The sequence below is a fragment of the Trichomycterus rosablanca genome, chromosome 3, assembly GCF_030014385.1.
Source record: "Trichomycterus rosablanca isolate fTriRos1 chromosome 3, fTriRos1.hap1, whole genome shotgun sequence".
Classification (NCBI taxonomy): domain Eukaryota; kingdom Metazoa; phylum Chordata; class Actinopteri; order Siluriformes; family Trichomycteridae; genus Trichomycterus; species Trichomycterus rosablanca.
Genome location: NC_085990.1, coordinates 47,634,846 through 47,661,063, shown reverse-complemented (window position 1 = coordinate 47,661,063; position 26,218 = coordinate 47,634,846). Strand labels below are relative to the sequence as shown.

Genomic DNA, 26,218 nt, shown 5'->3' with positions numbered 1-26,218 from the left:
ACTGCTGGAGTTTTTAAACACCTCACTATCACTGTCCACCAACCAAAAATGTCCAGCCAACAACACCCTGTGGACAGTGTTATGTGACCACTGATGAAGGTCTAGAAGATGACCAACTCAAACAGCAGCAGTAAACGAGTGATCATCTCTGACTTTACATCTATAAGATGGACCAACTAGGTAGGAGTGTCTAACAGAGTGGACAGTAAGTGGACACGGTATTTAAAAACTCCAGCAGCACTGCTGTCTGATCCACTCATACCAGCACAACACACACTAACACACCACCACCATGTCAGTGTCACTGCAGTGCTGAGAATGATCCACCACCTAAATAATACCTGCTCTGTGGGGGTCCTGACCATTGAAGAACAGCATGAAAGGGGGCTAACAAAGCATGCAGAGAAACAGATGGACTACAGTCAGTAATTGTAGAAACTACAAAGTGCTCTTATATGGACAGTAAGTGTAGAAACAAGAAGGTGGTTTTAATGTTATGGCTGATCAGTGTATGACCTACTGGCTTTATGACATCAGTTTTTAGCAGCAACGTACACACACACAAACACACACAAGGTTAAATAAAGCTGAAGAGAAAAAAAATGCACCCAGCAACACTTTCAATTATTTTCCAAAAGATTCTTATGAAGTATGTATACAACAAGCAGTCTTTCTATTAAAAAAATAATTATACAACTACATTGAAAATCATGATTTCTAATAAATACAATCTGTATTTACATGTTTAAATGACAGCATTAACTTAACACCATACGTTATGATCATCCTTGCATAATAAAATAATCTCCTTTCTTAAAGCAAAAAAAGAATATGGAGTAGTCGTTTTTGGAAAAATCTGATTGCTTGAGAGTTTTTGGCACTGTTGATTTGTAGTTTGACACAAACTCTGAATATAACCAATGACAGCATGATTAACTCAATCTTAAAAAAAAAAAAACAATATATAATGAAATCTACAGTTAGGCATAAAATACAAAGAATGAAGAGCGTACAAAAAGACACATTACAGTAGTACAACCAGCACTGCCCAAAAAAATAACAATAATAATAATTCCAGCCATATTTGGCATTTTGGCTCATTTTACACTCATGATCAAACACTCATGGCTTATAGCAATGAATTTACAGATAGATGACAAATTAAACAGCATTTCTAAACATTAGACAGCATTTCTAAACATTAGACAGCATTTCTAAACATTAATGTGTTGAGTCAAAATGAGCTGCCAGGACACCTGACCATGCATTGGCAAAAATTCTGCATGGGCTATAAAACTGATTTCATCCAACAGTTGAATTGATAACAGTTGATGTTCTAGTGGATTGAGGTCTTTGAACGCCAAAGCATGAGAGCTGTAATTTTATATTTATTAAACCATTTAGTGACCCCTTGTGCACTGTAAAATGGGGCACTCAACCTGAAAAAGACTCTCTGATTAAGAAATATTCAATTATATTGATCAGTCAGAACTTTTAGGGACACAATACATGCAGTACAGGGTTTTTCAAACTTTAAGTGACCCACATTTTGTCTATGATTTTTTACACGACCCAGGCAACACAAACATCTTACTCGCTCTATACTTATTTATTAGGAATTTAACGTCATGTTTTACACACTTTGGTTCCATTCGTGACAGAACAGGTAGATACTGGTTACACAAGATTCATCAGTTCAGGTTTTTAATATCAGACACAGTCATGGACAATTTTGTATCTCCAATTTACCTCAAAAACTTGCATGTTTTTGGACTGTGGGAGGAAACCGGAGCTCCCAGAGGAAGCTCACACAGACACGGGGAGAACATGCAAACTCCACACAGAAAGGACCCGAACTGCCCCACCTTGGGATGGAACCCTGGACATTCTTGCTGTGAGGTGACAATGCTACCCACTGAGCCACCATGCCGCCCTACTCTCTCTATACAAGATGTAACATAAAGCTTCCACAAGAGGGCGTTCGCATACACTCACTCACTTTCTTAACTGCTTAACCAGTTAGGGGGGTGGGGTGCTGGAGCCTATCCCAGCTTTTTAATGGGCGCAAGGCACACAAAGTAACACCCTGGAAAAGACGCCAGTCCATCGCAGAGCAGACACACATATACACACCCATTCACCTATAGGGCAATTTAGTGTCTCCTATCAATCTGACTGCATGTCTTTGGACTGTGGTAGGAAACCGGACCTACTGAAGGAAACCCACGCAGACACGGGGAGAACATGCAAACTCCGCACAGAAAGGACCCAAACCGCCCCACCTGGGGATTGACAGTGCTTGAGGCGACAGTGAGCCACCACGCCACCCTACACTGTCTATACAAGATGTAACATAGAGCTTATCCAATTAGGGTGTGCTGGAGCCGGAAACAAAAAGGACCCAGACCGTCCCACATGGGGATCGTACCCAGGACCTTCTTGCTGTGAGGCGACAGTGCTACCCACCGTGCCGCGTTTATTTAATTCTTATTATTTTTCTCTGGAAGCATGTGCACTTACGTTCTTATACACATTTAATCAAATTCTTTCTGTCATTTGTCAGCCATCTGTAAACATTCACACATTTTCTGGCATACGCAATTTAAAGTCAATTATCCACTGATACATAACACTGGCAGTACAGACGGGAGTCACTGGCAAAGTTACACAAAATACTACACATTGACTATGATTCTACATTCTATATTCATAATTCCCTTTCAGCATCCAAATTCAGCATCCAAATTAATGCCATGAAATCAAAGTAAGGATTTTGAGTATCAGGAGCGTTGAGGATATCCCTGAAGTCATGTATACAAACATTTATGTATACGTATGTGTCTGTGTGTATAAAGCGCGCACCCAGCAGAAGCAGCTAGGTCAGGATCATGCCATGGTGTAGCCATAGCTGCCACAATGCAGTGCAACCAGCAGTCGGTCTCGAAGGACGTCCTTGCTGGGGTATTCTGGGAGTTTCAGCATGTTGATACTAAAGGGGACAGAAACAGACAGACAGACAGAGATTCACTCTACAGGGTGGTATAGGCTTTTCACACACACACTCACACATACACACAATGCCCTTTTAAACTCTGGGTGTCATGGCTCTTTTTGTTCCATGTCTTACTAGCTTTTTTGCTCATCCATGTGATTATGTTTCTGACATTCTTTATCATGCCTCAGGAGCTTCTGCTTCAATCACTGGCCTTCACGTGGTATATGACTGGCACACTTTCAAAGAGACACACTGCCCCCTGGTGTCCCCTCCAGCTAAAATGATAGTGTAGATCATGTTCGTGAGTGTTATTTCTCACCAGGTACTAGAGGTAGGCAATAGGTTGGACGTGTAGGGCACAGCAGCAATGGTGAACTTCTGCAAACCACTGCCACCCATAAGAAAAGCAAAACCACCGTGTGGAACACGGGAACTGGGGACAGAAAAAGAGAGCAAAGAAATCCAGAAAGGATGTGAGAAAATAGATGTCAGGAGGCAATTCAGATGAAATCTACTTGATAAATATGTCGACGTGGCATTAACAGACACAGTTAAAAATCCTACATTTGTTGGGATCATAGCATAGCAGTCTTGGGTTGCTTTTTTCCAGTGTGTTTTTCAATTAAATTGCACAGATGTCACATTAAAGATGGAAATACATCACAAACATGAAATTAAAACCACCTCCTTGTTTCTACACTCACTGTCTATTTTATCAGCGCCACTTACCGTATAGGAGCACTTTGTAGTTCTACAATTACTGACTGTAGTCCATCTGTTTCTCTGCATGCTTTGTTAGCCCCCATTCATGCTGTTCTTCAATGGTCAGGACTCTCCTACGACCACTACAGAGCAGGTATTATTTAGGTGGTGGGTGATTCTCAGCACTGCAGTGACACTGACATGGTGGTGGTGTGTCAGTGTGTGTTGTGCTGGTATGAGTGGATCAGACACAGCATCGCTGATGGAGTTTTTAAACACCTCACTGTCACTGCTGGACTGAGAACAGTCCACCAACCAAAAATATCCAGCCAAAGGCGCCCTGTGGGCAGTGTCCTGTGATCACTGATAAAGGTCTAGAAGATGACCGACTCAAACAGCAGCAATAGATGAGCGATCGTCTCTGACTTTACATCTACAAGGTGGACCAACTAGGTAGGAGTGTCTAATAGAGTGGACAGTGAGTGGACATGGTATTTAAAAACTCCAGCAGCGCTGCTGTGTCTGATCCACTCATACCAGCACAACACACACTAACACACCACCACCATGTCAGTGTCACTGCAGTATTGAGAATCATTCACCACCAAAATAATACCTACTCTGTGGTGGTCCTGTGGGGGTCCTGACCATTGAAGAACAAGGTGAAAGCAGGTTAAAAAGGTATGTAGAGAAACAGATGGACTACAGTCAGTAATTGTAGAACTACAAAGTGCTTGTATATGGTAAGTGGAGCTGATAAAATGGACAGTGAGTGGAAACAAAGAGGTGGGTTTTAATGTTTTGGCTGATCATTGTATGTACAGATATACACAAGATATAAATAAAAATTAGTACCTTCCAGTGACGAACTGTAATAGAAGAACCCTTTCCTCCTGTGTAAGATCCTCCACTACCTCCCAAAACCACTGCAACACACAAAAAAAATCACACTAATTATGTAATTACTTAAACCTGATATACTATTATCAGGCATTTAAACTATTAATTATTAGAACTACTTGCCAAAAATGACAACATTCTTGTAATTAGCCAAAGCTGAGTAAGTATTCAGCTAAAATCCATGTGCCAAACTTAACTAAATAAATAAATGTATAAAGGATTCTGGTTAGGGGCGGCACGGTGGCTCAGAGGGTAGCACTGCCGCCTCACAGCAAGAAGGTCCTGGGTTCGATCCCCAGGCGGGGCGGTCCGGGTCCTTTCTGTGCGGAGTTTGCATGTTCTCCTCGTGTCTGCGTGGGTTTCCTCCCCCAGTCCAAAAACATGCAGTCAGGTTAACTGGAGATACTGAATTGCCCTATAGGTGAATGGGCAATAGGTGAATGGTGAATAGGTGAATGGGTATGTGTGTGTGTCTGCCCTGCAATGTACTGGCGCCCAGTCTAGGGTGTTACTGTGTGCCTTGCGCCCATTGAAAAGCTGGAATAGGCTCCAGCACCCCCCCGCGACCCTAATTGGATAAGCGGTTGAAACAGTGAGTGAGTGAGTGAGGATCCTGGTTGGCGCTGCCTCGACAGAATGTTCAGTGGCAATAGCCACACCCCAATTTGTAACAAAACGGGGGATTTTGCCCTAGTTGCATTCAAATCTTATCTGACCCCTTTTCTGACAGGAACCAAGGTACCTGTAACAACAACTAAATCAACTTTTTGCCAAAAAACCTATAGACTGTCCTAGCAAATAATACAAAGCCTCTTCAAGCAAGAGGTCATGTGGAGGTACATGTTCACCTTGATAACTGGCTCCTCCAGGTCATAGCCACTGGTGTATTCTGTATTTTTCTTCCAGTCGCTTACATCAATCTCTGGCATGCCAGACAGCAGTAGTTCCTGCAAAGACACACAAACACACACACGTATACACTTAAATAAAAAATACCGCACAAAGCAACATGGCCCATTGCAGCAGATCTAATCAATAAATCATCCAGCTTGGGCTGACTCATAACACAGCTACGCTAATGCCTCCCAAGTGTTCAATATTTCTCTTAAACTCCTCCATGAAGGACGGGCGTAAGAAGTACAGCAATGTACTGAGAAGCACTGTAAAAAAAAAAGTGCATTTAATCACTTAACGTGCACTTTACATGAAGGATTCCGCTGCCTGCACGATGTTCAGATTACACACTGAGAGATAGATATTAAAGACAGAGTATGAGAATATGAGTAATTTGAAACACAGGCGCTCATTAGCAGGTCCCTTCAAGGTTTGTCAGTGGGTTAGCTAAGTCTGTAAGACTGACGCAAATGCCCACTTGAGGGCACAGTAATAGCTGGAAAAGAACAGGGGGTATAAAAGAAAGAAAGTACGAGGTATGAGGTACAAGGTACAAGACATACAGAAACAGAAAGCTGAAATGGTTAGAGACACTATGGAGTATTTGGTCCATTCAAATTAGTTCAAGACCCATTTGACATGGTTTAAATAAGAAGGCAAGCACACGGCATCAAGAAACCAATTTTGGACAGTTGTAGCGGTGCGGTTAAGGTACTGGACTAGTAATCAAAAGGTCGCTGGTTCAAGCCCCACCACTACCAGGTTGCCATTGTTGGGCCCTTAAACCTCAATTGCTTAGACAATATGCTGCCACAGTACTGCAAGTCACTTTAGATAAAAGCATCTGCTAAATGCCAAAAAATTTAAATGTTTGTGTGTGTGTGTGTGTGTTGAAGAGGAGTGGTCTGCTACCAAGTAAACCCTTTGGAAACCCCCTTAGGAAGTGATAATCCAAGTAATAATACCAAGCTACTACTACATACTACTACTTCTACTACTACTATAATAATAATAAAAAATAATAATAATAAAAGGCTGCAATGTGTCAAATGATTTCTTTAAAGTAAATTGTAGTAAAATATTAAATACAGAAAGCATCTCTGGTTTGTAGACTTCTGCATTCTAATCTTTTATCTCAGTTGTACAAAGCTAAAAAAAAAACACCCATTAATAAAAAGCCAGGCTGAGGTTTTTAAAAGACCCTAATATTGTACTACAGAGGACTGAGGTCCATAGTGGACTAAGAGTAACGTCATCTCTGTTGAGTCTGACTTTCAGCTTGGCAAGGCAAGGCAAAGTTTATTTATATAGCACCTTATACACAACCACGGCTGACCAAAGTGCTGTACAGGCTCAGTATACTTTGTAACATAAAAACTGTCAAAAATAAATCTTACAGTACCATAAAAAACATAATAAATTACTTTCCTAAAACATAATACATATTAACACTAGGAATTACAGTCACTACACCCCTCAACCAGCGTTAAACGCCAAAGTAAAAAGATGTGACACCAAGTGATTGTGCAGTCCTAATCTGAAAAGGCAAGTTGTTTCATAATGTTGGAGCAGCTACCGCAAAGGCTCGATCACCCCTGCTTCTGAACTTACCCCTTGATGTTTCCAAAAGCATTAAGTTGCCAGACCTTGAGGCTTTTAGCGGAGTCCGAACTTGCAACAGTTCTGCAATGTATGATTGTGCCATCCCATTTAAGGCCTTAAAAACCAGCAATAATACTTTAAAATTCATCCTAAATTTTACTGCGAGCCAATGAAGGGAAGCCAGGACTGCTCCGACAATGTTCCCTAACTCCAGGAAAACAATGCTCCATACCACACAGCCTGGTCAATCAATGTGTAAATGGAGGGCTACCAGATCAAGACCCTGTTATGACCAGCCCTCCAGGTGAATCATCACAAGCCACACAAACCCAAATTGCTTGAATCCTTGCACCAGTGTGTCACCAAACAGTAATGTAAAAGACTGGTGAGGTGAAGAGCATGCCAAGATTGAAAGACTAAAAATCTGGGTTAATTTACCAAATATTAATTTCTGTTTTCTTAAATTAAAGTCTTTGTATTATTCAAGGTTTGAAAACACAACATTGTGTCCTGACAAGGGTTTGTTTTTTGGCAGAAGCATTGGGCACTGTAGTAAAGTACCCCTAGCAGGACCCAAGCCCCCAGATCCCAGCGGTAGTGAGCTAACGTAATTTGACCAGTGGTCACATATTTTTCATGTATATAATAGCTCATTAATCCTTTTTCTGGGTCTAGTCATTGTGTACTTTCTAGACCTACTTGATTGCTTGAAGTCCCATTCATCATATGCAGCAAATTCTAACTGCACTGAAATTGATCTCTGTTGAGTCCGATATTCAGCTTGGCCCAACGCCTGGTTACAGTCCTTCAAGCTACAGTGTCTCACACTCAAAGTGAAATTTGGTGGAAAATTGTTGATTTGGTGTGTTAGCAAGGCTGTAATCAGGTAGAGTTGTTGTGAAGAATGTATGAATCAAGCTCCATAAAATGTTATCCTGATACATTTTAAGAACTTAAGGACCTTGCTCAGTTAAGAACCTTGCTCAGGGGCCCAACAGTTGCAGCTTGGTGATGGTGGGGCTTGAACCAGCAACCTTCTGATTACTAGTCCAGTATCTTAACCGTTGAGCTACTACTGCCTATTGCTATGACAATGTTCCCTGACAATGTTAACTCTGGTCAATCAATGTGTAAATGGAGGATCACCAGCTCAAGACCCTGTTACGACCAGCTCTCCAGATTAATCATCACAAGCCAAACAAACCCAAATTGCTTGAATCCTTGCACCAGGAGTGTCATAAAGTCACCAAACAGCAATGTAAAAGACTGGTTAGGTAAAGAGCATGCCAAGATTTAAAGGGTTAATTCACCAAATACTCATTTCTGTTTTCTTAAATTAAAGTCTTTGTATTATTCAAGGTTTGAAAACACAACATGGTGTCCTGGCAAGGGTTCGTTTTTCCCCAGAAGCACTGGAAACTGTAGTGAGGTACCCCTGGCAGGACCCAAACCCCCAGATCCCAGCGGTAGTGGGCGTAAACAGAATTTTTTGCAAATAAATGACAATATTTTTAATTGGAATTTAAATGGAAAACCAGAGAAACTGATACTTTTGCAGTGGTCACTTATTTTATGTGTATAATAGCTCATTAATCCTTTTTCTGGGTCTAGTCATTGTGTACTTTCTAGACCTACTTGATTGATTGAAGTCCCATTCATCATATACAGCAAATTCTAACTGCACCTAAATTGATGTCTTTTGTCTCGGTGTCATTTCCTGTTTCAGCACATTAATAACAGACGAACATCCCATCTCTAATTCCCTCTGTCTGCACCCAGGGGCATGCCAATGAGGTTTAGAGATGCACCAATGACAAGGGTCGCGTCGATGTAATTTCTCTAAAGGAACTCTGCACAGAAACAGGCTGATATAACTAGTAATCCCCTGTACACATCTCATATTATTTAAACTGTATCCTCCCAGACTCCACTTTTCATTCAGCCCAATTTAATCTGTACCGACTGACTGTAATATAACCAGCCGCTTCCAGCACAAAACTCCTAATATCACAAGATTTGATTCTCTGTGTAGGCTCAGTGAGAGGAAAATTGATTCCAACTTCTGAGGGCTGGTTTTCCCTTCCATACTTTATACGAGCGTGATATTTTCTGTCACTTCTATCTTCTGCCTGACACTTGCCCACAGGGAATTTCATGCCCAAGTCTCAGTAAGCTTGTTTTGTTCAAATAAAATAAAATTAAACTAAACTCAGAGGGGGGGACGGCGGCGTATGTGAGAGTGAGAGATGAGAGTAATGGAATGTACCTATTGTGTGGAGATACATTCAGAATGGGGAGATGGATTATTAACGGGCCACTAATCAGAAAGCTACTGACCAGCTCATACTCATCAAAGAGCTGAATGAGTGAGGCAGGGATGAAGGTGTGGAAACCCTGCAGGAAAGCATTGATCTGAGGCTGAATGGCTCGAGTCATCCGCAATTCTGTCACAAGCTGCACATACTCTGCCTGAAAGAGAAAGACAATGAGAGAGAAATTATACTATGTAGACACTGCACAATTTTAGCATTCTTGTTGTCTGATGAGTTGTTTCATGTTGAAATAGCGTTTGGGCATGAACAAATCCCGCAACTCTTATGGGCATAAGATGACTGTAAATTTTGGCTCATTTTTCTTCACACAATTCATTTTTCTGAGGTTAGCTGTGGAGCAGTGGTGTGTATCAGCCAGTAATGTCTGATAAGCTTAACATCAGGACTCTGACTGAGCCACCTAAGGACACTGAACATTGCTTCGCCAGTACGTGTGGCTCATTGTCTAGCACTGTTAAGCTTTTTGGCATAATGAAGCCATTGTATGAGTATTTATTGAAAAATCTCACTAAACTGTGCACCATTATTTTATTTATTTATTTATTTTTCTTCTATTTATTTATGCATGTTCTCCCCTTTTCGCTGCTGGAGATCCCGATTGCATTTGAGGAGGGTATATTTGCCTGCTCACGCCCCCTCCGACACGTGCGCAGTCTTTGCTGACCCCTTCTTTCACGCCGATGCTTCAGTGGATTCGCACATGAGGTCTGCTAAACAGGGTCCTTTCACAGCGTTTGAAGACCCCACCCACCTAGTCCAGTCTTTTCCCACCCAGCAGACACGGTGGCCAATTTTTGTCTACTGCAGGCACTGTCAGTTGTGCCCGCTAGATGGTGCCCAGCCGACCAGTAGCCGAGAAATAATTTTTGACCAAACTATCAGACAGAAAAAACATCCAGCTGACATAATGCTAGCACAGCCATCCATTAAAGTGTGGAAAGTGCACCTGTCTGATGTGCTTTGTTAGATTAATGCCATAAATACTACCTAGCATTTAGAATGAAAAGTTCCACATTAAGCTTATCAAACCACAAGCCAAACAGTGGGTATACAGTCGGAAGCTAATATGCTACATTTACATTATTTAGTAGACGCTCTTATCCAAAGCGACCTACAGAAGTGCTTCCATAGTAAACATTACCTTACTCTAGTTTAAGTAGACAAATGTTCAAGAATAAAAAAATTTTTAAATAGAAAGTACAATAGAAAGTTAGTAAGTGTATGTTATTGCTCAGCCTAAGGGGAAGTTCGTTCCACCACTTGGGTGAAATTACAGAAAAAAGTCTTGATGCTTGTCTTCCTTGAGTTCTGGGTGGAGGATCAAGACAAACGACCCTAGTGGCTCAAAGGTTGCATGTTACAGAGCAGGGCATGATGAGTTATCTAAGGTAGCTCGGGGCTGGTCCATTTTTGGCTTTGTAGATGAGCATCATTGCTACAAGAAGTAAGTGAAGAGAACACAGTGAACTCAGCAGTGGGGTGATGTGGCAGTGTTTAGGTTGATTGAAAACAACTCTGCTAAGTGCAGAGTTGCTGGTACTAAAATGACATATCTGTTTCCCCCCTCACCTTGTTATCCTGTGTAACCTGAATTGTAGTTCCTCCTGGTTTAAGGGGAACTTCTTCCATGGCTCCAAAAACATCTGTTTCCACTGAAAACGTGAGCTCCAAGCCCAGGTCACTGATATCATTGTCGAGAATCCACTGCAAGTTCTTGGCGTATTCTGGATCGATGGAGGATACGTCCTGATAACTCACTGGGATACCTGAAGAGATGAACACAAACAAGCATGAATTCCCAATTATAGGTGACTGTATTAACATTACATTAATAAATTATAAATAGTAAAAAAAAATAATAATAAGTCAGCATTTTGTCAAGGAATGACAATATTTTGGGTTATAAGGCCCATTATACACTGATCAGCCATAACATTAAAACCACCTCCTTGTTTCTACACTCACTGTACATTTTATCATCTCCACTTACCATATAGGAGCACTTTGTAGTTCTACAATTACTGACTGTAGTCCATCTGTTTCTCTGCATGCTTTGTTAGCCCCCTTTCATGCTGTTCTTCAATGGTCAGGACCCCCACAGAACCAGTGTGTGTTAGTGTGTGTTGTGCTGACATGAGTGGATCACACAGCAATGCTGCTGGAATTTTTAAACACCTCACTGTCACTGCTGAACTGAGAATAGTCCACCAACCAAAAACATCCAGCCAACAGCGCCCTGATGAAGGTCTGTCTAGAAGATGACCAACTCAAACAGCAGCAATAGATGAGCGATCATCTCTGACTTTACATCTACAAGGTGGACCAACTAGGTAGGAGTGTCTAATAGAGTGGACAGTGAGTGGACACAGTATTTAAAAACTCCAGCAGTGCTGCTGTGTCTGATCCACTCATACCAGCACAACACACACTAACACACCACCACCATGTCAGTGTCACTGCAGTGCTGAGAATCATCCACCACCCAAATAATACCTGCTCTGTGGTGGTCCTGTGGGGGTCCTGACCATTGAAGAACAGGGTGAAAGCAGGTTAAAAAGGGTATGTAGAGAAATAGATGGACTACAGTCAGTAATTGTAGAACAACAAGTGGTTTTAATGTCATGGCTGATCGGTGTATGTCTGAGTTTGATGGGGTTAGGGTCAATTAAAGGTTTAAATAAATTCCAATGACGTTTAGTGTACAGAGGTCAGGAATCTGTGCAGGTCACTAGAGTTTCTTCACAGCAAATTAATCAAACCAACACTTTTGGCCATATAGTGTAGGTGTGGCTTAAATAGCTGAATACATTCAGTAGAAAAGCTGCACCAAACAGAGGCTGGATAAGTTGTATTTTATGAATTAATTATGACTAAGATACATATAGATTAGGTTACAAAGGTTACTGAAGTAAACATTTAACATGCCCTAAATGTAGTGTGTTTGTGTACGTTACCCAGTATGTGCTTATAGAAGGAGCGGGTAAAGTATATGTTCACCAACTGGCGGTGATACAGAGCCAGGCCCAGGATTTGACCAGCAAATCGGAAGTAGTTTAGATGGTCTGGGTTTACAGATGAGTTACTGTTGGGTTGAAATGTAGTGCCTGTAAACAACACACACACACACACACACAGTCCAAATCAACAAAGGATTATCAAACAGCCATGTAGTTCTGACTGATCACAGGAGGCTTTGATCTTCAACACTGCTTTCCCCATCATGTCATTATCTATTACCTCTACTTAGAAGGAAAAAAACATACTGGATTCAAACTCAGTGACACAGAACACTCTCAAATATACACAACACACACACACGCACGCGCACGCGCACGCACACACACACACACACACACACACACACACACACACACACACACACATATATACAGAACGGACACAGTTGCAGGAAAAGTTAGTGGAGTCAAATAATTTGGAAACTTGAGTTAAGGACATTAGCGTACACATATTTATCTTGTTTTTGATGATTATTTTACTGGTTCTTTCTTATCTGTAGTTTGGTGTAAGAACAGTTTAATACTTTTTAATACAATTTGAATATAATTTTAGTGCAGTAAAAAAGTATTTGCCAGCTTACAGATCTCTTTGGTTTTTGCTTTTTGTCATACTTACATTTTTCAGATTATCAAACAAATTTCAACAACAGACAAAGATAACCTGAGTAAATACAAAATGCAGTTTTTCAGTGATGATTTCATCTATCACAAACAACCTGACCCTATGTGAAAAAGTAATTGCCCCCTAAACCTAATAACTGGTTGTGCCACCCTTCGCAGCAACAACTGCAATCAAGCGTTTGCGATAACTGGCAATGAGTCTTTCACATCTCTGTGGAGGAATTTTAGCCTCTTTCTAATTGTTGAATCATGAACCCTGACCTTAACTGAGGCAAGTGATGCCTGCAGTGCTTTAGATGTTGTTCTGGGTTCTTTTGTGACCTTCTGGATGAGTCGTCGATGCGCTCTTGGAGTAATTTTGGTAGGCCGGCCACTCCTGGGAAGGTTCACCACTGTTCCATGTTTTCTCCATTTGTGGATAATAGCTCTCACTGTGGTTCGCTGGAGTCCCAAAGCCTTAGAAATGGCATTGTGACCTTTTCCAGACTGATAGATGTCAATGACTTTGTTTTTCATCTGTTCTTGAATTTCTTCTGATTGGGGCATAATGTGTTGCTTTTTGAGATCTTTTAGCCTACTTCATGTTGTCAGTCAGGTTCTATTTAAGTGATTTCTTGATTCTACAGGTCTGGCAGTAATCAGGCCTGGGTGTGGCTAGTGAAATTGAAACCAGCTTTCCCAAAATTGTGGTTAATCACAGTTAATTCATGGGAGGGCAATTACTTTTTCACATAGGGCCAGGTTGTTTGAGATAGCTTTTTTCCCTTAATGAATGAAATCATAATTTCAAAACAGCTTTTTGTATTTACTCAGGTTATATTTGTCTGATATTCAAATTTGTTTGATAATCTGAAACATTTAAGTGTGACACGTGCAAAAACAAAATAAATCTGTAAGGGGCAAATACTTTTTCACAGCACTGTATACTTCACATTGACGACAGTGTGCTTCGTTTATAACTTTTTACAATTCTGTGTACATTGATATCAAACCAATTAGTGTCTGCTGCAGGACAGCCAATTATGTCCGCCAGATGGCTCCCAGCCGACCGGTGGCAACACCGAGCCTCGAACCCAGGAGTTCTGAATCTCGGTGCTGGTGCGTCAGCGGAATATCCCGCTGCGCCACATGGACGCTCTACAGTATTTTATTTTATTTTTTTAAAGAGAATAATAAAAGGAAACTTAGTCATAATTTGTCTTCAATATTATTTTGTTTAAAAAAATCATGAAAAATCATATCGTAAACCCAGTATCGTGAATCATATCGCATCGTGGGTAGAGTGTATTGTTACATCCCTACTTCTAACAGTAACAGCTTATCACAACTGATAAATTAAATTTACTGCTTTTTATAAAGAGATAAAATTAATATTGAGCAGAATTTTACCCTATTGGTCCAGCCCTCAACAACAGTCCCAGTTTCTTATGTGGCCCCTTGGAAAATGTAATTGCCCACCTCTGGGTTGTATATGTACATATGTATACTGTATATAATAGCTTATCTGGCTATTTAGAAACATTGCAGACACTAGCATGTGATATGTGAACATCATGTCAAAATTCAAACATCCTGCTCCACCCCATCACAAACCCTTTGGGGTCTGAACCGCTACAAATAATTACTGCAAATCGAGTATTTCCTTGTTTTTGCAACTGTATATTTAAGACACATAAAAGGGGAAGTACCCACATGAAAGGAACAGATACGCTCTGTACATTTGACTAAGACAAATCTCACCAAAAGTGCACATTGCACAGTTACGGTTAGAATATTGCTTACCATCTGCTGATTGTGTGAACAGTGCATAGTCTGGATTGATGATCTCATTAGAGAGAATGTCGAACCACTCTCGTACCACCCCCTGACCCTGAGACAGAGAGAGACAATCAGGGCACCATCTGCCAACGTCAAGCGCACCAGATATGTTGCCTTACACTGCAGCACAGCGTGCACAGCAAGCGCAGATTATTACAATAGAGGAAGCACTGTAATGTGTATTGTAGCGCAGCAGAGCTGAAAAAAGCTGTGGAACTTAACGTCGCTTGAGAAATGAGCAGCTAGGGTTGGACATGGTGATGTGAATAGGAAATGTGTTTAGTTGGTCTGGTATTCAAACAAGAAATACATAATATTGGTATTGTTTATTCATCCAATAAAAATGTTACGTCCGCACATAGAAATCCCAATAAATTACCAAAAGCTGGTGGGCCAGCAGCAATAGCCTATGGATGCATATGTAGGGAGTTCCCCCCACGGGCCAGCCGTGCTAACCGAAAGAATGCAAAGACATTTTGCAGAGGTGAGTAAAGTAGTCAAAAATCTTACTCAAGTAAAATATTGTAGTAAGAATGCTTATTAGGCATGTTTAAAAGAAGCCATACAAACAACACGCATAACATCAATCAGACAGACACGGGTCAAGATGTTCAGTTCATGTGAAATATACATTATAATAGAGGAACAATATGATCTAAGTGACTTTGCATAAGTGACTAGCATATGATGTCAGTTCTGGGGCAGCGGTCTAAGGCAGAGTGTGGATATTCATAAGGCAAATTTGGAAAAATGCTGAACACTACATGCAAAACATTAAAGAAAAAGCTAACTAACCATTCCCTCTTCACCGTGGAAGCGCACGGCGATGCCCTGCTTGAGCTTTTCATTGGTGAACTTTGATACAACTTCACAGCTGCTGCGGAATATCGATTCTAAAAGAGGAGGAAACAGAGGAATGGATTAAGATATAGATCTAGACAGCAAGTGTGTAAATAAAGTTCAGAAGCGTTTTAACATTCTGCCATGTGGGTTGTTGTACCTCGGTGAATCAGTAAAATGTCGTTCTCATTGACCGGCCGATGGACCATATCCGAATCAGGCTGTCCAGCCAGGAGATGCTCGTAGAACCACTCGCATCTCTCCTTAAAGGGCTACGGAGGGGAGATAAAACGGCAATTTAAAGTTTTACATTTTGATGAGAGCCTAAAGTCTTCTAGCTTAGCCAGAGAGGAATCATCTGGCCTATTAATCATTTACCATAAACTATACAGCCTGCCTCAGTAAAGTGGAGATAATGGGGAGAAGAAACGCTCCAGCTACACAAAGGGGGAGACGGCAACTCAATTTGCATAATATTCAAATGACTTTATTCATGATGCGAAGAGGGGGAAGTCTGCAAGACGTACAAATTAATATAACTGAAAGGAACTCTTTCCCCCAGGGGCACCTGGAGCAAAACAAAGAGGAAAATCAAGAGATGAAATCGGATTCGGCAAGTTAAAATCTGTAATTAAAATGGCACTGTATTCCCCAGTGGACCATAATCTGGAAGTAACGAGGCTCAGCATGCAGCAGCGCAAACATGCATATTGAAAAGTCTGTGAACGCTATACTGTGATGTGGCACTTAAAATTTACGAAGCTTTATAACAGGACTCTAAACAAGTGTTATTCATGCTATAATAGCACAGTTAAATGATCCTAGAAGACTGAAACGGGTCTTTGAAAGTCACTTGAGAAAAGCACCAAAAGTTCTGCAGCACAATCACTTCGGAGGAATCAGATTACTCAGATTTGTGAAAAGTGCTGCTTTAACATGTTCATTCTGCATCTTATGCCAAGTTTACACTACACGACTTTCCAAGTCGTCAGGTGCTGTACAGTTCACACTACACAACTGGATCTCTTGTAATCGGGAGTCTTTTAAGTCGGTGTGTATTTCACACTACACGACTGATCGGCGATAGGGGGTTTCACACTACACGAACTATCACCACCTGGAATCACAGGCGAGCTTCTCTGGTCTCCCAAACTACGTTTTTGTCACAAAAACAAACGCGAGAAGTGACGAAAGGTTTAATGATACCACGTCCAAAAATGCACGTCAACAAGTAGCGAGCGATCGAAGTTTGTGCACTGATGTGCAGCGTAAAAACAAAGACAAAAAATTAATGAATCTGAGTGGATTTGGCAACGCGACCAGCATGGATTGTTCTATAGTGAGTTGGAGGTTAATAAATATTTTTTTGCAATGCAGCAATGTTATGTTTTATAGAGAACGATAAGGTCAGAAATACTGTAAAACTTGTGTGTGTACCAATATATTCTGATATAAAGTATATTATGCCCCTGTCCCACCTTTTTACACTCCTCATACACCATTCTCATTGGCTGTTCAACATAGCACTCATTGCCAGTTGGGCAACTCAGATGTTGAGTAGTTCACACATAGCGATTGAGAGCCGAATTGCGATCGCTGAGCGAACGCCGAGTTGCTTCCGAGCCGGCAAATCTAGCGCCGACCAGGGCAAATATCGTGTAGTGTGAACTAGGCATTACCTGGCCTTTGATGATGTGCATGAAGCGAGACATTAGCTCTGGACACTCCAGCAGAAAATGGAAGTGGTTGAAGATGATCTTGGGGTTCCTATGATAAGAAAAAAAGCAAATACAACATGAAATGTTCGCTTTGAAGGGTTCACTGAACAGACATGTAAGCAGGAACTATTTACTGATTTAGTTTTACTAGCCATATAATGTCTGTCTGGGTCTTACTAGCAGGGTTTTTCAAACTTTTTTTCAAGCGACCCACATTTTGTCCATGATTTTTACCGCGACCCAGACAACACAAACAAAACACAACACAAATTATACTTCATTAATAAAAATGGTGGCAATCTGGTCCCACTGTGGTTTACAAAGTGTAACGTAAAGCCTCCACAAGAGGGCGTTAGTGTACAAGTTCATTTTGAGTTTATGTGCCTGTTAAAATAAATTTATTTAATTATTATTATTTTTCTCTGCGACCCATTTTTTTTGGCTCGCAACCCACCCAAAGGTCGTGACCCAGGGTTTGTCTGCCATCTTTTGGTTGCTCCACAGATGTTCAACGGGGTTTTTAGTCTCGGCCTTGGCTGAGCCACTCAAGGACATTCAGAGACCTGCCCTGAAAGCCACTCCAGTGTTGTGTTGGCTGTATGCTTCGGATCATTGTCAGGTTAAAAGATGTCGTTCCAGTTTGTTGCCCAAGTTTGAGTTAGAAGTGCTCTAGAGGGTGTTCCTGTATTTGGCAGCATCCATCTGTCTCTTAATTTTTAATAGTGTCCCTTGTAATACTTTCCCTCTGGATAAATAAAGTATCTATCTATCACTATATACAGTGTATCACAAAAGTGAGTACACCCCTCACATTTCTGCAGATATTTAAGTATATCTTTTCATGGGACAACACTGACAAAATGACACTTTGACACAATGAAAAGTAGTCTGTGTGCAGCTTATATAACAGTGTAAATTTATTCTTCCCTCAAAATAACTCAATATACAGCCATTAATGTCTAAACCACCGGCAACAAAAGTGAGTACACCCCTAAGAGACTACACCCCTAAATGTCCAAATTGAGCACTGCTTGTCATTTTCCCTCCAAAATGTCATGTGATTTGTTAGTGTTACTAGGTCTCAGGTGTGCATAGGGAGCAGGTGTGTTCAATTTAGTAGTACAGCTCTCACACTCTCTCATACTGGTCACTGAAAGTTCCAACATGGCACCTCATGGCAAAGAACTCTCTGAGGATCTTAAAAGATGAATTGTTGCGCTACATGAAGATGGCCAAGGCTACAAGAAGATTGCCAACACCCTGAAACTGAGCTGCAGCACAGTGGCCAAGATCATCCAGCGTTTTAAAAGAGCAGGGTCCACTCAGAACAGACCTCGCGTTGGTCGTCCAAAGAAGCTGAGTGCACGTGCTCAGCGTCACATCCAACTGCTGTCTTTGAAAGATAGGCGCAGGAGTGCTGTCAGCATTGCTGCAGAGATTGAAACGGTGGGGGGTCAGCCTGTCAGTGCTCAGACCATACGCCGCACACTACATCAAATTGGTCTGCATAGCTGTCACCCCAGAAGGAAGCCTCTTCTGAAGTCTCTACACAAGAAAGCCCGCAAACAGTTTGCTGAAGACATGTCAACAAAGGACATGGATTACTGGAACCATGTCCTATGGTCTGATGAGACCAAGATTAATTTGTTTGGTTCAGATGGTCTCTAGCATGTGTGGCGGCAATCAGGTGAGGAGTACAAAGATAAGTGTGTCATGCCTACTGTCAAGCATGGTGGTGGGAATGCCATGGTCTGGGGCTGCATGAGTGCAGCAGGTGTTGGGGAGTTACATTTCATTGAGGGACACATGAACTCCAATATGTACTGTGAAATACTGAAGCAGAGCATGATCCCCTCCCTCCGGAAACTGGGTCGCAGGGCAGTGTTCCAGCATGATAATGACCCCAAACACACCTCTAAGATGACCACTGCTTTATTGAAGAGGCTGAGGGTAAAGGTGATGGACTGGCCAAGCATGTCTCCAGACCTAAACCCAATGGAACATCTTTGGGGCATCCTCAAGCGGAAGGTGGAGGAGCGCAAAGTCTCGAATATCCGCCAGCTCCGTGATGTCGTCATGGAGGAGTGGAAAAGCATTCCAGTGGCAACCTGTGAAGCTCTGGTAAACTCCATGCCCAGGAGAGTTGAGGCAGTTCTGGGAAATAATGGTGGCCACACAAAATATTGACACTTCAGGAACTTTCACTTAGGGGTGTACTCACTTTTGTTGCCGGTGGTTTAGACATTAATGGCTGTATATTGAGTTATTTTGAGGGAAGAATAAATTTACACTGTTATATAAGCTGCACACAGACTACTTTTCATTGTGTCAAAGTGTCATTTTGTCAGTGTTGTCCCATGAAAAGATATACTTAAATATCTGCAGAAATGTGAGGGGTGTACTCACTTTTGTGATACACTGTATCTAACTGACCCTACTGTCGAAAATCAACAACAGTATCATGACATGATGCTGCCACTACCATGTTTCACTGTAAGGATGGTATCAGGCAGGTCATGAGCAGGGGCTGTTTTGGCCAGAAATTGTGCTGTTTCCTCATGTTGCTAGAGCGCTTTACATGATAGTTAGAATGTTATATGTTAATAGTTACATGATTTTTTTTTTCAATTTAGCATAGTCAATTTGTTCTCCACTGCTGGGGGATCCCTGATTGCAGTTGAGGTGAATATATTGCTGCTCACGCCTCCTCCGACCCACGTGGAACCCTTTTTCACCCATGCATTCTGCACAGGCACCTCTCTATCTGTTAATCAGGGTCCTTACACAGCGTTTGAAGACCCCACCCACATAGTCCGGTGATCCCGCCCTACAGGCACTGCCAATTATGCCCGCTAGATGACCAGTGACAACACGGAGTTTCAGAATCTCGGCGCTGGTGTGCTAGCAGAATATCCCGCTGCACCACCGGGGTCAAAGTGAGCTTTTATATGCATTTTATTCAGCAATGGCTTCCGTCTTGCCTGAGCGTCTTGTCTGAGTGCTGCTGAGATAAGGGTGATGATTTTTGGAACCCTTGGGTTCTATCTTACCTCTCTGACCAAGGTCCTTTCTATCCAGATGCCCAATGTGGCCAGACAGCCAACACTAAAAAAGTTCAAGGTTGTGCCAAGCTTATTCCATTTTAAAATGATTAAGGCCACTGTGGTCCTAGGAACTCTTAAAGCCTAAAATATTATTTTATATTCTTGCCCTGATCTTTGCCTTGCCACAATTTTATCATGGATCCTTGGACTTCATAGCTTGTTTTTGTCCTGATAATGAAATGTACATTATGGACCAGATGCATTACTCTATCTAGACAAATATCTAGAGATATTAAAGCAAAGAACAATTTTCACTTCACAACTATAGGCAATTAAGTGTAGATTAATTGGTCAAAATGGCAAGTACATTAATTCAAAATGAAAAAACACAATAATAAAGTGTGCAAAAAGTCAAAAGATTTACAATTTTAGGAAGCTGAATATTTATATACCTGGTTACGAAGCACTTGAGCACTTCGTCGTGTTTACACACGAATTCGATGAAACGAGGAGACGTCATGCTTTCCAGAAAAAAAGAATAATAAATGATTATTGAACAGAGAAACAGCTGCAGAAGCATCTTTTAGAAGTGCTAAGAAATGTAACCTGGAATAAAACTTTAATTACACAGATACTGAAATCTCATAGCAGCTACGGAGCCATCAGAAAGCATAATGTAGCTAAATTATTTAAACAGTAATTTCCAAAGAGACAAAATAATCACTTTAGACTCTATAAAGTGTAGGACAGTCCAAATTGTACAAAAGGAACAGAAATATCATAGTAGAACCTGCCAAGAGATCATTAATTCAGTGGTAATGAAAAAGCTATTTAATTTTCTAATTACATGCAGTTAGAAATCTTCAGGGGCAACAGAAGTGTGAAGCAACATTATTTTCTCATTTATTTCACTGACTGTTATACAAAGCTGAGCTCTGATTAAAATAATCATGTTTATTTGCCCGTGTTTCAGTCATTTCTTTTATGGTATATTTGAATATGCTGCATTGTTTATGATTGTTTTTCTTAATCTGTCTAAATTGCAAGGCTGCAACAAATATTTGAAATATTTGTTATGTTTTATTATTAAAATCATATAATAAGCTTAAATATTTGTTTTATTGGGATTTTAATGTCATGTTTTACACTTTGGTTACATTCATGACAGAAACGGTAGTTACTCATGACACAAGGTTCATCAGTTCACAAGGTTATATCAAACACAGTCATGGACAATTTTGAATCTCCAGTTGACCTCACTTGCATGTCTTTGGACTGTGGGAGGAAACCGGAGCACCCAGAGTAAACCCATGCAGACACGGGGAGAACACAGGGAGACACAGAAAGGACCCGGAGCACCCCACCTGGGGATCGAACCCAGGACCTTCTTGCTGTGAGGCAAGAGTGCTACCCACTTAACCACCCTGCCACTTCTAAAGCTTTCTACAGTCAGTCAAGTAGTGGGTTGCATTTCCCCCAAAGAGCCTATAAAGATTCATATCAACAATAATTGTATAGAAAAAAACAAATATAATAATAAAGACATTCCACTATACTGAGCTGAGCATTTACTTTAAAATATAATATGATACAAATGGCAGGAGATTCAATTCCTTTAACAACCATTTAAAAATCTACACTATATTTATTTATTTATTTATTCATTTAGATGTTTTACGCCGTGCTAAGACAGTTGCTACATTCAAGGCAGGAAAGGTAGATAATTCTCATTTTTCAGTTTATAGTCCAGGTCAAGTGCTGTTTTTAGATTCACTCTTTCAGACCAATTTTTTCCAAAAAACTTGAGGACTGTTTTCATTTTGGTTTGATTAAAGATTTTACTCATAGTCTTGGGAGTTGCTGTAGATTGTCATTGCTGTAAGTATGTAGTATAAACCACCTGATCAATACGTTTCTCTGGCTGTGTTTTTACTTGGGGGAAAATGTCAGGACATATTTCATAAAGTTTATTTTTGCTTTGTGTGATCCAACACTACAAAAGCACTCAGGTGGCGCAGCGGTAAAACACACTAGCACACCAGAGCTGACATCTCGAACTTGTCGGTTCAAAACCCAGTTCTGCCATCCTACACAAACCATTGGCTTGTTGTTTGAGGATGCTGAAGGAGATCTCTGCTAGCTGATTGATGGCGTCTGCACAGAGCCGAGGGTTAATGAGGATCAGGGTGTGTCTCTCTCCGTACACAAAGCTGATCCACATATGAATTCACCTCGTGCAGGTGAAAAGATGCAGTTGGCTACTGCACACGGCTCTCCTCAATCAGGGTGGAGGTCAACATCAGTAAAAGGGAAGCGATTGAAAGACAAATTGAAGAAAAATCTACATTACAAAATCAAATGTTAAAGAACAACCGTAACAGTTAACATATTAACATACATGTTGTGACTGCTTGTGAAATAACCTCATCCAAGTCGAGACGGTCCTTCAATTATTGTGCTGTCGTAATTTATCCACGGTTTAGCAATTCATTTGTGTATACCCAAACTAACTTTTTATTTGACAGCACTGTAATTCTCACAGAGTAAGGAGGACTGTTGAAGGGTCAGAAGCAAGTGAGCACTCTTACCCTTGTGGCATTTGGCAGGAGCAGCACATGTAGAAGGCTTGGATTACTGCACTCAGCCTATTAGCAGTCATGGAGATGACATCCTGACCATCCACATAAGCCTCCGGCGTCTGCATCATTACCTCAGGGTCCAGTGACGATGGCAGAAAGGCAGAACTTTCGATGGAATCGGAGGGGTCGGCCTCTCGTTGCTTTAGAAGAAGCGATGCAATGTCACTTCCTGGAGAAGAGGAGGTGGCGTCCACACACTTGTCCATTTCTGTAGAGATGAGCACCAGCCACTCGTCCAGAGAGTGCCAGAGTAGTTCCAGAGGCTGAGGAACAGCACATTTCACACATCAGAGTCCGGTACATGGCAGCATTTTAAAAAGATGAAGAACTGAATAAGTAGACAGTCTGGATCTGCAGTACATTATGTAAAGATCTGCTGCTGGATGAATAATAGCCATCTTTACAAGTCTAGGCTGAGCGTATTAAGGTAGGTGGCTCATCTGCATGAAAAAGTGATATAAATATAATGTCGCACAATCTCTGACAATTGTCTGTTCTGTCTGATAATCTTCTCAGTAAAAAATAGAGAGAAAAGAAGTTCCTACCATGTGTACGAAAAACAATGAGCTTAATTGTAAAAGGTAGAGACTTAAGACAATTATGCTGTCATCTTTACATTTACATTTACATTTTCAGCATTTAGCAGACGCTTTTATCCAAAGCGACTTACAGAATGAGCGGAACACGATGAGCAATTGAGGGTTAAGGGCCTTGCTCAGGGACCCAACAGTGGCAACTAGGTGGTGGCGGGGCTTGAACCGACAACCTTCTGTTTACTAGTCCAGTACCTTACCCACTGAGCTATCACTGGCCCTTGCTAAATCTTTAGCAAGGTTGATACCTCTAAAACGGTTTTGTCAGTTCAATTGCCTTTTATTTTCTTGTCTTATTGCAGCTCATTTTTCATCTTATAATATATTTTTTAAATAGTATTTTCCAATAATATTTTCCTCATTTAAACAGTGAATCAGCCTACACTATCTGAAAGTAAACATGAACATACACTGACCAGGCATAACATTATGACCACTGACAGGTGAAGTGAATAACACTGATTACCTCTTCGTCACGGCACCTGTTAGTGGGTGGGATATATTAGGCAGCAAGTGAACATTTTATCCTCAAAGTTGATGTTAGAAGCAGGAAAAATGAGCGACCGTAAGGATTTGAGTGAGTTTGACAAGGGCCAAATTGTGATGGCTAGACGACTGGGTCAGAGCATCTCCAAAACTGCAGCTCTGGTGGGGTGTTCCAGGTCTGCAGTGGTCAGTATCTATCAAAAGTGGTCCAAGAAAGGAACAGTGGTAAACCGGCGACTTCATTGATTCACATGAGGAGCGAAGGCTGGTCCGTGCGGTCCGATCCAACAGACAAACTACTGTAGCTCAAATTGCTAAAGAAGTTAATGCTGGTTCTGATAAAAAGGTGTCAGAATACACAGTGCATTGCAAGTTGTTGCGTATGGGGTATAGGAAGGTGGTCATAATGTTATGCCTGATCGGTGTATGCACACATGTGAAGGGCTGTGTGTTCAGGAATCACAAAAGGGCTCAAAACATACAAAATATTTCACAAATGTGGCTAATATTCAGATCAGTGTGTCCAGTACTTATAAACATCCCACTGTTTCATGATAGAACACTAAAACACATTATTTGGAAATGCAAAATTCGCATTAATTTTATTTTATTAGAATTTTAACGTCATGTTTTACACACTTTGGTAAAATTAATGACAGGACAGGTAGTAACTGGTTACACAAGATTCATTTAATGTCAAACACAGTCATTGAGAGTCAAACACAGTCACAGTCTCACTTGCATGTCTTTGGACTGTAAGAGGAAACCGGAGCTCCCGGTGTAAACCCACACAGACACGGGGAGAACATGCAAACTCCACACAAAAAGGACCCCGACCGCTCCACCTGGAAATCGAATCCAGGACCTTCTTGCTGTGCGACAGTGCTACCCACAGAGTCATTGTGCCACCCTTGTATGCTATTTGAAATGCCAGATTGCCTTTAATGTAGAGAATCCTTCGATGCATTTTTATGCTCTCAACAATTTATACAATAATCCTATTAAAATCTACTTTATATGACCAGACCATAAGCATGTTGGACATTCTGTTCCAAAATCATGAGCACCTACTATGAGTAAGGGGGCTTCCTTGCAGCTATTACAGCCTCCATTTTTCTGGTAAGCTATTTCACAAAAGTTGAAGTGTGTCTGTGAGAATTTGTACTTATTAGGTCAAAAGAGCACTGATGTTAAATGAGAAAGACTGACGCACAGACAACATTCCAATTTGGTAAAGTTTCTTCACATCATCAAGCATAGTGCTTTGCTTTCTGCACTATGGTTATGGTTTATGGTCATGCTGAACCAAAAAGAGGCCTTCCCCAAACTGCTGCTACAAATTTAGAAGCACCAAATTAGTTTGTATATGAATAGTTTTGGACAGTACAGTGGCTCGATGGGTAGCGATGTCGCCTCACTGCTGGAAGATCCTGGTGTCGATTTTCGAGTCATTTTTGTGTGAAGTTTGCATGTTCTCCCTGTGTCTGTGTGGGTTTCCTCCGGGAGCTTCGGTTTCCTCCCACAGTACAAAGACGTGCAAGTGAGGTGAATTGGAGATAAAAAATTGGTCGTGACTGTGATTGACACTGAACCTGAACTGATGTATCATGTGTAACCTGAAACTACCCATCCTATCATGAATCCTAATAAATAAATATAAATAAATGAAACAAATGATCTCAATATTCAGGAGGGGTGTCCACATAAGGACCTCTCCTTTCCCAGACAGAGCCTGTGTAGATGCCTGACCAGCCAACAGCACCACTGAGATCCAAACCTTGATCCCAGGGGTGGCGGGCTAGAGCACAAGACTGCTGCACCACCCAAGTGCCATCAAATTAATATTCATTCATTCATAAAATATTATTCATTCATTCATTGATTTGTTGTCTGTTCTACCACAGCATTATCCTGATCAGGGTCGCTGTGTGTCTGACCAATTGGGCCAAATGTATGGAACACCCTGGACAGGTTGTTAGTCCATCACAGAGCACACACACACACTCACTCACACTC

At 41.2% G+C, this 26,218-nt stretch overlaps 1 protein-coding gene across 3 annotated transcripts in view; it reads right to left on the bottom strand.

The window, feature by feature from the left end:
* Positions 1–2,809: 2,809 nt before the first annotated feature.
* Positions 2,810–26,218, bottom strand: part of hace1 (HECT domain and ankyrin repeat containing E3 ubiquitin protein ligase 1) — a 38,045-nt gene continuing 14,636 nt past the window's right edge. For all 3 annotated transcript variants that reach the window (XM_062992184.1, XM_062992185.1, XM_062992186.1), the window contains 13 exons: positions 23,073–23,386; positions 20,937–21,005; positions 17,402–17,489; positions 15,883–15,994; positions 15,678–15,775; positions 14,847–14,934; positions 12,381–12,530; positions 10,996–11,192; positions 9,431–9,562; positions 5,446–5,544; positions 4,553–4,623; positions 3,315–3,428; positions 2,810–2,989 (listed from right to left, as the gene is read on the bottom strand). In XM_062992184.1, the coding sequence (XP_062848254.1) occupies positions 2,887–2,989; positions 3,315–3,428; positions 4,553–4,623; positions 5,446–5,544; positions 9,431–9,562; positions 10,996–11,192; positions 12,381–12,530; positions 14,847–14,934; positions 15,678–15,775; positions 15,883–15,994; positions 17,402–17,489; positions 20,937–21,005; positions 23,073–23,386 (1,635 nt within the window). In that variant the 3' untranslated portion in view covers positions 2,810–2,886. The remainder of the gene's footprint in view (positions 2,990–3,314; positions 3,429–4,552; positions 4,624–5,445; positions 5,545–9,430; positions 9,563–10,995; positions 11,193–12,380; positions 12,531–14,846; positions 14,935–15,677; positions 15,776–15,882; positions 15,995–17,401; positions 17,490–20,936; positions 21,006–23,072; positions 23,387–26,218) is intronic.